The sequence below is a fragment of the Strigops habroptila genome, assembly GCF_004027225.2.
Source record: "Strigops habroptila isolate Jane chromosome 13 unlocalized genomic scaffold, bStrHab1.2.pri S16, whole genome shotgun sequence".
In the NCBI taxonomy this organism is placed as follows: domain Eukaryota; kingdom Metazoa; phylum Chordata; class Aves; order Psittaciformes; family Psittacidae; genus Strigops; species Strigops habroptila.
Window position 1 is genome coordinate 9,822,474 of NW_022651054.1, and position 12,087 is coordinate 9,834,560.

The 12,087-nt window shown below is 49.4% G+C and overlaps 1 protein-coding gene across 2 annotated transcripts in view; it reads left to right on the top strand.

Annotated features, from left to right (window-relative positions):
* SLC43A2 (solute carrier family 43 member 2) overlaps nucleotides 1–12,087 on the top strand; it is a 33,081-nt gene that overhangs the window by 3,995 nt on the left and 16,999 nt on the right. For both annotated transcript variants that reach the window (XM_030472372.1, XM_030472373.1), the window contains 3 exons: nucleotides 5,592–5,781; nucleotides 6,712–6,767; nucleotides 7,504–7,580. In XM_030472372.1, coding sequence (XP_030328232.1) covers nucleotides 5,592–5,781; nucleotides 6,712–6,767; nucleotides 7,504–7,580 — 323 coding nt within the window. The remainder of the gene's footprint in view (nucleotides 1–5,591; nucleotides 5,782–6,711; nucleotides 6,768–7,503; nucleotides 7,581–12,087) is intronic.

Genomic DNA, 12,087 nt, shown 5'->3' on the forward strand with positions numbered 1-12,087 from the left:
CTTTCTGAGATGAGCCCTGCTTTCCTTGGGGCCCACCTCCTACCCTTTGCTTTGATGGCTTTCAATTCATCTGCCTTTGCCCCAAATCAAGATTCACCTTGGCTCCTCACCCCTGTTTTCCAGTGGTTCTCCCCAATGGGAGTGCCCCGGCCACAGACCACCGGGGTAATGCAAATGTTTGGACTATGGTGAAATTGCTGCCCTGGGGGCAATTTCTTCCTCCCAGTGGCCAAACTGTGCCCTGAGGCAAGAGAACTGAGTCCCTGAAGAGAAACTGTTGTAGTCAAATGTCCTTATTGTCCTCAAATATCTGGTCATCACTGCTGAACCCAGTGGTGGCTTGTGATGAGCATGGAGGACCAGTTATGCCGGTTTCCTCCTTCATCCCTGCTTCACTCACTTTCCTTCCTCTGTTTTTGTCCTCAGTGTAATAAACTCGGTGATCTGGCAGGGAAGAGTCTTAGCCCCCTGTGTGGGGAATGCAGCTGCCCTGCAGTGGTCACTGAATGACCAGCACCAAGCTGAGTTTGACCTTGGCTGGGATGAGGGTGGCCCAAGTGGTTGCCTTTCTTAGTATAAGCCATGGAATCCCATAGCCTTGGCTTGAAGCTTGGTGCAAACACATTATAACCAGTAGCCTTTGGGCACTTGTTGCTAATTCTGTTGTGCATCTAAGAATTGCAAAAACAACAACAATAAGAAAAGGAGGCTTTTCCTAATGAGCCAAAGGTTCTTGGCAGGGCTTTCCATTCGTCAGCAAAAGCTCTTACACTTTGTGATGCCTTCCAGTGAAAGAGAGAACTAGACCTTGTCCCTTCTGCAGGCTCTTCTATGCAGGTAGCAGCAGCTGCCCAGAAAGTGACTGCAGCCCATGAAGGGCTCCTTGTCTTCCTATTGAATCTCCCCCTTTCCCTGCCTGCCCTTGGCTCCTGTTGGATTTTACTCGGCCAATGTGCAAACATGTCGGGTCTGCCAAGCTCTTAACTCTGTTGTGTGAGGGTGGAGATGGACACCTAGGGAGAAATCCACATCCAAACACCACCTACCTTTAAAGTAGTAATGCAACAGGGTTTGAGGGGGGTTGTACCCGCTCTGGTGGCAGGTTTGGCCACATCCTGAGAGGTATGCTTGAAATCTGCTGACGAAGAGGCTGTCTGTGGCACTTTGTTCCCATTTTAACTTTACTATGCTATGACTTGGCCTTTAACCAACTGAAGCAGCATCTTTTCCTCGGTGCAAGTGCTGATTCTGCAGTCTTTATCGGGATTTGGGCCTTATCAGCTGTTGGGGAACTTGATCTGGTCAGGGTTTTGTGGTGTTACTGGGACTAAGGAGCTCAAGGCTTGGGTTTGAGACGTTTAAAAGAAAAGCAATCTTGAACCTGCTCACAAAGAGCAGAGATAAAGAGCTGGTTGAACAGAGGACCTTTCTCTAAGACAGGGCTGCAGAAAACCCAAGGAATGATAAGCTAATTCACTTACAGCAGGGTAACATGCCTTAAAACGGGCATAGGTGCTGCCTTGCAGCTCTTTGCTGTTATATATGTGATCTGCGGTGGAGAACTTGCAGTGTGAAGGCCCCTTCCAAACTGTCAAGATGTGTGGATAGGCTGTGCATGTGGCCCTGTAAACAGGAAAAGAGTGAACGTGGTAAATGCTCATTGTGCAGGAAGCACACTGTGTTGAGCAGCAGCTCTCGGTGCTACTGGAGCTGCATGAGAAGGTGCAAAATGAAACCACAGCTGGAGAGAGAATGAGTTTAACTGAGTTCAACCTCATTATAGAGGCTTTCATCTGGGTGCAAAGAGAGGGGGGGGATCCTGGAGGTACATGTAGATGGGACAGGCAGGGAGGGACACCCGAATACGTAGTGTTTGCAGTGGTTCAAAGCAAGAACATCTCCTCCCAGTTCCCAGAAGTATGACACCATCCTGAGAGGAGAAAACATGTTCTTATGTGGGCAGGCTGCAGATCAGTTGTTTGCACATGTCTTTCACTGTGACTTTATTTTAACCAATGCTGCCAGTCTGTTTGGCCCTGATTTATTTCTCTAGCCTCTTTAAAATCAAAGAGGAAGGTGAGGCTGTGCCCCACAGAGCTATTGCCAGGGAGGCTTGGGGTGTCTTCCCTGCTCGTCTCAGGGTGATCCATGAAACAAGATGAAAGGAAGCCTCCTCTGTGCTGTCCGAGATGGCAGTCAGTGTTGGAGAAAGCCAGGCTCATTCCTCTGGTGTATGCTTGGGTTTGGAAGAGGTCAGTAAAGAGTAGTTAATGATTGACCCTCTCTTGGAACCTACAGCACTTAATTTGGGAGAAGGGATGACTTTAAATGTTCCAGCAAGAGCCTGAACAAATCCCAGCGACGAGCTTGACATAAAAGATTACCAAGGCAGCCGAAGCTGTCATTCTTTAAATAGTAACTTGAACTACTAATTGGGCAGTAGAAATCCTGCTGCTTGTGGGGGGAGCGCTGTAAAACCGGCCAGGATGTTCTTGTAATTGCTGATAAAGACTTGTAGCTGCTGCCAGCTTCAGGGAGACAGCAGTGAGCACACATGGATGGAGCCTGCGCTGCCTGGGTGGCTCTGCTGCGTGTCAGACCTGGCACACTTGCATGCAGGTGGACATGGCAAGAGGGTTTGGAGATGGCATCACTGTCAGCACAGAGACAGCCCTTCCCAAAGCGCTGTTGCAGATGGAGCCAGGCACGTAGGAGACTTTTCCTTCCCCAGGAGTGTGGCGTGCACTGATCTGGAACAGGATCTGAGCAGTGATTGAGGGGAAGTGCTGTTTGCTGTAACCAGGTGCATTAGGTAGGTGAGTAGTTAGGCAGGTTCTCTGCCCATTAATCTCCTCTTAGGTGCACGTCATGTGCCACCACATGTGCTGGTGACCTGCTGGCACGTGAATCTGTGCTCCCCAGTGACCTCGTGCGCGCTCCTGCAGCCCCTCCAATGCGTTCTATTTGTGGAGGTGGATCAGGGGATGTCAGGGTGCCAAGGGCTGCTTGAATCGGTTCCATTACATCTCAGTGGATCTTCCCTTGTTGCTCAGGGGCTGCTTCTATTTTCACAAGCCATTTGTATTTCTACATAGCACTGTGGCCTGCCCCCTCCTTGGGGCTGGCTGTAAACAAGGTGCTTGGTACAAGTGGGGACTGCAGTTTGGGACCCTGTTCCCAGCTTTCCTGGCTGCAGGAAGCCTTTAGAAAGGTCTGAGTTTCCTCACCGTGTCCTCTTTGCCTCCTGGTGCTGCTGCTCTTCGTGCATGCCATCGGAGGGTCTGCAGCAGGGGGTTGCTGTGGGAGCTCCTCAGGGTCACGTTGCAACTATACATGTCAATACATTAACAGTAATTCATCTGTTCATGCTTTAAATGCTGAATACTTCTGGTCTGAGGCTCTGTGGGGAGGGTTGACAGGCTCTTTAACACATGCAGCCAGAAGCTAAAGGTCGTTGCACTGTCCACATCCCTTCACCCTTCTTCCACTCCGCAGCTGAGCTATCTCTGAGTGCTGACGCAGGGAAACCACGACTACTTTGTCACTGTTTCCCCCCCGCTCCTTGTTTTCCCAAGTTTAACCTCTCGCTCACATCTGTTTCCTATGGATTTTATCTTTGCGGAGAGCCCAGAAAGCGTTGTTGCTGTGGGTGAAGCTGTGTGCATGTGCTTGCCTCATGGAGATTGGTGTTTAATTAGAAGTTGGTGTTTAAGATCCTGGGCCACACCAAGAGGAGATTGTGAGGGAAAGATCGATGAACAAGATGGAGATGTAGTGTGAAAACTGCAGAGAGCCTCCCAAGTCTGTCCAGGACTGATTACTAAGGATGTGATGTAGGAGTTTCAGGCTGGAGTGCTGCCCTCCCTGCAGAAGGGATGCTGAGGGAACATGTGGGATATCTGTTGCTTATTCTGGGCAGGGCAAGAGAATCATAGAATGGTTTGGGTTGAAGGGACCTTAAAGCTCATCCAGTTCCAACCTCCTGCATGGGCAGGGACACATTCCACTAGAGCAGGTTGCTCCAAGCTGTGTAAATGGAGAGAAATGCCATGTGCCTTCCTCGCAGGGCTGGGAGGGGACGGAGGAAGGTTGGCAGGGCAGCCTTGATATCAGCATCTGAATTCCTGCTGATCCCCGATGAAGGAAGGTGGAGTGTGATTTGTTTGCAATGGGCACAAAGCCATTAGGGTTTGTTGTTTTGGGCAGCTGGGAGAGCCAAGGTGAAACCAGTAACTGTTGTGGTGCCAAGGACTGGGTAGAAGGGAAGGAGCTGCAGCTGGGGCTGTGTGATCTCAGGGGGGAGCATGAGCAGCCAAGAGGATCTCCTCCACCAGCTGCACCAAGCAGTGAACATCAAGTCACTTGTACGTGAGGGATTCCTACTTAGTTAACTAACTAACCAGGGCTCGCTGGGATTTTCTGTCTTGTTCCATGTGGATGTAGGTGACTTGTCTCTCTATTTCTCCTTTAATATTGAACTTCATCAGATCCATTATTAAATATGGAGGAGTTTTACGTTGCTGGCTTGTGGCAGCAGTAAGAAAGCAAGTGCTTTGTCATACCAGCACAGGCTACAGAGATAAGCATTGGGAGGAGAGGTGGAATGCAGTAGGGTTAATGAAAGTCTAAAGGCACACGTGCTCACTTGGGGTTGTAAGGCACCTTGGGACTAACAGGAGCAGAGTTAACATGAGGCAGTAAAACTGCTGCTGCAAAGAAAAGGGAACTTCTGCTTTCTTTCTCTGTTTTTAAACTGTCCTGTTTCTGCCTCTGTTACACAACGTGGCTCTGTTCAGCGTGGGAGCTTGCAGAGTTCCTCATCTAAGGGCAAGAACAGAAAGCTGGAGATAGAATTGATCTGTATGGCCTAAACCCACTGGGAAGGAATGGGAAATGCTGACTATGGGGCTGAAGTTAAAAAGATGCATCAATCCTGTAACAAACAGAAGGCAGGTGAGCTGCCAGCCCTCCTGGGAACAGGGTATTAAATCCAGGAAGGATGTTTCAGAGCCAGAGCAGTTGGGAAGCAGGGTGGCTACTGCAAAGCCATTCCTCATCCCGATGCCTGCAGTGAGGGTAGGAAGCTTTTCATTTGAGCAGGCTGTTGCTCTGTGCCAGGCCTTGTCAACTCAATGTCTGGCTATATATAACTGATTTAGCTGTAGTTATTGTTCCTGGTTTACTTAGGGAAAAGATCTCTGAGAACATGCTGGGTATAGACTAAAAGGTCCTTCTGTATTAGCCCCTTTGGGTTCTGGGTTTAGTCCCTGTAATTGCCAGGGCCTTGCCCTATAGTTGTTCTCATAAATTAATGAATCTCTGTCCTTAGGTTGTCACCCTGCTGCTGCCTGGGATACGTGTCCCCGGGTGCCTGTGGGTCCTTTTCCTGCTCCCAGCTGAGCTCATCAGGTTTCCCCTGTCCTCCTGCTCTTTCCCTTCTCCATTTCTCACCAGTTATAATAAATATGGAGCGTAAAGGGTGTATTCCCAGGGCCTTGTGGCACCTGAATGCGGGGTTTTTCTTTTCCTTCCTGCATCACTGCAAGCCTCATCCTAATACACTAATAACAATCCTCTATCATCCCATGTAGAAAACACCACCAGCAGCCCTGACCAGGAGAACAGCACAGATTCAGAGCTCAAATGGCCTTCCTGCAATGCCCAGGATGAAATGCTCAACTTGGCTTTCACCATCGGGTCCTTCCTGCTCAGCGCAATCACGCTGCCACTGGGAATTGTCATGGATAAGTATGGACCTCGCAAGCTCCGGCTGCTTGGCAGGTCGGTGTCCTGGACTTTTTGGGTGGGTTGAGGGGTCAATTCATGTGTTGTATGGGGTTGGTGGGTGCTGTTTGGGTGTTGTGGGATCCCTGCACCCCAAGGGATGGGGCTGGGAGCTGCTGGCTATGCACAGGACGCTGGATTTTGGCCAGTACAGTGAGTTGCTCCATAAGGGAAGGGCCTGGGACTCTGAGCACACTTCAGCTCTCCAGTGTTGCTGTGTTCTCTGGCCATATGGAGCCTGGAGGAAGAGTGGAGTCATTTGTGAGTCACAGAGGGTGGCTTTTTCCTTGAGCTGGGAGCTATGTCCTGAGAGGCACCAAACCAAGATGTTACATCATTGTTTGCAAGCTGGGGAGTTAACTCGGGGATAAACATGTCCTGCCTGTCTTTTCTCTGCCTTGTGGTGTATGTTGTTTTCTGCCTCAAATAGTAAAGCTGTTAGCTGTTTCCATGGTGGGTAGGGATTAGTGACTTGTTGGGCACATTGAACTCCACCACTGCTGAGTTTTAATGCATTGAACCCTACCAGAAACTGAGCTGGTCTGGAGGCAGCGTGGGAAAAACAGGGCAACTCTCTGACTCAGACCTTACCAGAGAAGAGCTGGTAAACAGGCTGTGAGTGCTGTGACCACAGCTGGGTCTCGGGACCAAGCTCTTTGGTCACCTCGGTGAGGGCTGGCAAAGCTTTGTGCTGGAAAACCAGTGGGGAATTTGGGTCCAGCAAGAGCTGCCTCAAGACTGGGAGGAGAGGTTGTTGCCTCAGCCCTTGTGCAAGGGTTGCCTGTAATATTTGGGTATTTCCCTGGATTTTTCTTCCCTCCTTCTTACAGGAATTATTCTGTGCTTGCTTAATGAAGTGCTGAGGATGTGTAATTTACTGTGTGTAAGGCTGGCTGTAAGAAACTCATGGGTTTGGTTCCCTTTCAGTGCCTGCTTTGCTGTGTCCTGCGTGCTGATCGCGTACGGTGCCAGTAACCCCGACTGTAAGTAGGAATTTCTCCTCTGAGCTGGGGGGAATTTGGGGCTGTGGCTTTGGGGTTTTTAGGGGGGGAAGCAGACAAGCACGCAGGGCACTGTGTGCTCTGTCACATCCCTAATGCTGCAATGGGGTCCTGCTGAGGACACAAAGCATCTGCTGGCCTGTGGGAGCTGAGTGGCTCTGGGGAGGGCTGGTGTTTCACAATGCTAAATAGAGAGTGTAGCAAGGGCCAAACGTCTGAGATAGCCAGGCCTCTCAGCTCTGCATTTGGGCAGGGCTGGGTCCTGTAAAAGAGCAATTCCAGACAAGTTCATGGCTTTCTCAGGGTTGGGAAATAGGTAATAGCAATGTGTAATGGGTAATAGCGATGTGTAATTGGCTTTCTCACCAGGGACGGATGGAGCCTTTGCTCCTCAAGACCAGATAGTGAGATGACTCTTTGAATCCAGTTCTTTCAAGTAAATCTTCCTTTAAAGACCCATTAAGACAAGCTGCATCAGCAAGTGTGTTCATTAGAGAAACCCTTCCATCCTGGAGAGAGATGATCCCATCCTGATCTCTGTCTTGGAGGAGAGCCCTGGCCCTCCTTTGCGTGGCTGGGGAGATGGTGCTGGGTCAGGGACAGTGTGGCACATTCTGAGGGCCCGCTGAGGTTTTTATGTGTCAGGACTGAAGCCCTCAGGGCTCTCCTCTTCCTCTTCACCCCACTAAAAGCTAAAGGTGGCTTTTTATTGTTGCAGCTCTGTCTGTGCTGATATTCATTGCACTGGCTCTGAATGGCTTTGGGGGGATGTGTATGACCTTCACATCGCTTACGGTAAGTGAAGAGTTATTATCTGACTCTATTTTATTCCTTACTATGGCTGTGAGCTGGGCTCGCAGGAAAGAACAAAGTGGATCTTTTGCCTGTAGCTTGAATAGCATGGGGTTTTGTCTGGTACAAAGGGTCAGTCCCTCTTACCTGTGAGGCTGAGTGGTAGGTGGTGGTTCTAAGGCTTTTCTTTCCCGCACTCCTCTTTCACCTTGCATCTCAGGTGAAGGCAGGGGGAAAGAAAAGGAAATGGTTTTGTCCACTGTCATATGCCTATACATGCAGTGCTCAGCTATCTGGCACAGCCTGGATATGTGTTTGCATTGGATTTGGCACTGACACACTGCAGGAAGGATGAACAGGGCACAGCCCCTTGCAGCGGGGTATGGCCAGCTTTCTGCAAGCACAGTTTGCACTCGCCCCAGGGAAATGGTTGTTCTTGAGTACAAAAGCTTTTGCTCTCAAGGGTGAGATTCTCTTCCAGGTTTCCTTAGAAATGCTGCCTTGTTGAATGCACCCAGCTCCACTTGGATCTGTTTAGTCCATGGGTTGTATTGCAAACATTGGTCAACCACTGTCAGCTGGAGCTCTGTGTTTTGGAGTTCTTTCTGCTCAGAGACAGAAGCATTATTGTCCTTCAAGTAGCTGCTTCATTTTCTACCTCATTACCCTGATCCTTGTCAGTGTGGATGAAACAGGGCTGGGTGGGAAGTCTCCCAAAGCACTGATGTTTCTTGAGCTGTGGTTGAAAACATTCAGATTTGGACTGCATTACCTTGAACTTGCTATTGAAATAAAACCTTCTGTTAAGGTTACCTTGACTTCAACGAGGCTCAGACACTGGCTGAGCTCCTAAGACCTGAATTTGGCAGAGGCTGGGTTTACGGATCACTCTGTACTGAGGTTGCTGCTGCTGTTGCCTTCATATATTCCAAGCTTTCAAAACTCTGTGCAGATGTCAGTCTTTGCTCTGTATGTGGTGTTCTTCACTGGAAGCCTTGGCTGTGGTCCCAAGAACTGTGGAGCAAATGTCATCCTGCCACACTTCAAATGAAAGCAAGGAGGAGAGGAGCACATCAGTGCTGCTGTGGGAAAGGAGAGGATTCCCACCCTGCTGCTGCCAGCGTTGGTTATTGTCTCTCTGGGTGGTTATTAAGGGGTCACAGGTTATTCTAGAGCCACTGGTGATGATAGGAGGAAGGGCAAGGGCAGAAATGTATTGGATGTGCTGTACTGTGGCTTTTAGCACCAGGAAAAGTAAGCAAAGCCACTTATTTATTAGCCCTCTCATTAGTGAGCCGGCTCCAGAGCTCTAAGGAAGTACAGCAGCAGGAAAAAGGTCACATCTTCCAAGAAGAGATCCAAGCCTTGAGGAGGTGTGAAGCAAGCAGCGATGCTGTGAGTTCCTGCAGGGAGACCTCAGGTGGAGCCCATGCCCTCTGGACAGCAGTGTGTTTTGTAACGAGCTGAGGTGGCTTCAGGCCTGGCTTCTCACATCCAGATGTAGCTGCTTGTGCCTCCCTGCAGAGGCATTTCGGTACCTGAGGCATGTGAATGTGATTAAAAATAGCCTAAAGTGGGAGGGAAGCATTTCTTCACCCACATCATAACGGAGCCGTGGTGGTGGCTGTTAAAAGCAGGTGTATTTAGCTCACTGTCAGCTTCCTGTTTTGTTCCTGCATGGCTCTACCTGCAAGCTGGGATGCTCGTGGTGTGTGCGCAGTGACATTGGGATCTCTTGTGGGTCCATTCTACACGTGGACAGGGAGCATGGCAAGGGAGGAACATGGGGATGACGCTGTACCCAGGAGAGACTGAAGCAAGCACTGAAAGAGGAGACTCAAAGACCTTTGTAAGGACGCTCATTATATGGAGGCAGCAAGCACTGATCAACTCGTGGTGCCAAGTGAGCTTGTTCTGGCTGCCACAGGCACTGGCTGCCGAGCACACACGTGCACGCAGGAGTCAAAGCAAGGTGACTTCCTTCTCCTGCCAGCCACGAGTGACCTGACGTGCTCCAGGAAACAGGTCAAACCCACTTGTGCATGAGCTGGTGCTCTGCCACCCCAGGCGGGTCATAGAGAGTGTTGGGATGCTCCCCGGGATACCTGCATGCATGGGCACGATGTGATCTGATGGCAGAGCAGGAAATGGGGATCCCCAGCGCCTGGGAAAGGGATAAACGGGATCTTTGGGGATTACTGGGACAGTATTCCACTTTGCCTTTTGGGTTCAAAGCCTTCCTCAGTGACAAGTCCCCTGGGTATCATGTAAGCACACGCAGAGCCAAAGCAAGCTGCTGTTTCTGGGTACCCTGTGTTGTGGCTTTGGGGAGGAGGGAGAGCCAGCAGGCGGTGGTGTTCCTGCTTCTGGGAACAAGGTCAGGCTGTGCCTGTTGTTAAAATGCAGAGGGGAGATTTCTGCCTCATGACTCGGTCTGAACCAATGTGAGTGAGGATGGGAAATGGAAACAGATCTGTGGTGGTGGCTCTGACAACACAGGAATCTGGCGCTGGTTCTGCTCTGAAGCTATTTCGTGCGGAGAAACAAACATGTGTGATAAATTACCACAAAGAGCCTTTGATAGATTGTTTTCTGCCCTGTTTTCCTTTCAAAGAATTACAGCTGCTTTGCTCTTCTGCTACAAACAGCACCCTTTAGTCAGAGCAGGGGAGCATCTCTGTATAGGGAGTCTTCTCTGCTTGGAGATAGTATGAAAACTTCGGGCTTTGTGATCTCTTGCTTGTTGGAGAATGGGAACAGGAATTTCCATAGGCTTTGGACAAAGAGGGTGGCTTGAGGTGTCTGTGTAACTTCCAAATATACCCCTGATAAGGAAAACAAAGCTTAGCTTGAGCAAAAATGCTATTCCCCTGTAGTCGAGTTCTCAATCCCTTGACTTCTTCCACTGTTATTCCAAACAGTCCTTGCAAGAGGAGGGGAACTGGGTTTGGTAATACCTCTGTGGTATGTTGTATGTGGGTTGTCTCCAGGCAAAAGTGGATAAAATTACTTAAAAAGAAGACTGAAGGTCTTAAACTCCCTATAGGACAGATGAGAAAATAATGTGCAAGAAGAAACTGTTTTATCAGTTTAGGATTGCATACCTGTAATAAAGGTATGGCCAAATTAAGTTACTATCTTTCGGACAGGGCATGAAGTTAATAATACATTGAGTATTACTGACCTTTAAACAGGAGGAGTATGTGTTTCTGTCATTGTAGGGCTTGTGGAGTTGGGTTGTTGTACCAGAATGGCAGAAGTTGGTGGAGGAATCCCTTCTGCCTGTGGGATAGGGTCAGAATAAAGGGCAGATCCTCTTGGAGGCAGAAAAACAAAGAGCCCACTTGTTCTTTGGCTTGTTTTTCCCAATACTTGCTGCTATAAAGGCAGCATGAGAAAATGGCTTAGTAGATACTGTGTGTTATTTTACTAGCTGGTTTACTAGTTATTTTTCTGTCTGGGGATGGACTACTTGTTCCCTTTGCTTCCCCTCTGTTCCTCTGGATAGTCTCAGATTTCTTTTCCTCTCAAGTGCTCAGTGTTGGCAGTTTCCCCTTAGATTGGGTTGGATAAGACTTTACATCTCCAATGTCTGTTGTTTTTTTGTTATCTGGCTGCTTGCTTGGTGCCAAACAGGATTTTAGGAATCTTTAGCATTCTAGGACTCCTATTCTAGCACGCTTGGGATTTCCAGGATACCACTGCTTGCTTTAATACCTATCTGTGTCTGCAGTAGCCTCGGAGCAGGAGGATCCACCTGGGAGCTGTGTGTTATGAAAAAGGCTTTTTGTGATCTCTGGGGAAAACCAGCCCAAGCCAAGAAGCAGCTGTGTTTGTGGAGCTCCTGCTCTGAGCTCCCTGCTGTTTACTGTCATTGCTGGAGATTGGTTTAGGTTTGGGTTTGATTTGACATTAAATCAGTGCCCTGCCCTGGTGACTGCAACCAGCCTGTCTGTAACCTGCGGACCGTGTATTCTGCAGATGCCACTTTCTGGAGTGTGTATTAAGGCCATTGCTTCCAAGAAGAGATTTTTTTGGTGCCTGGTAACAGACCTTTGGATCCTTTGCCGTTTCCTGCCTGCAGCTCCTGAAAGCAGCCTGTTGGCAGCTCTCCCGCATGCAGGGAGCCGGGGCTGGGTGTGGGGATGGATGCTCTCTGCAGAGCAGTGCAGTGCTTCCTGCCTCTGCTCGGGGTTCACCAGCAGCACCATTTGTGCTGTTCCCTGGCTGGGGTTATGTGAGGATCTGGAGACTGCACTGCACTGCCTAGGAAGCTCTGCAGTGAGACAGAGGGATGATAAACAGCCAGATGGATCCTACAGTGTTCCTGCACAGGAATACTTGCATTGTAAACACGCTGGCCGTGCCGTGACACGAGCCAGATTCGCTTGCCTTATATGCTGCTCCTGGGAAAGATGGATTTGTTTTTCAGCAGTGGAAGGGGAACGTGATGACAGCGTTTGCTTGCTCAGGCTCTGTCTAATAGTCTCTGAATCATTTTGTTCAGCAG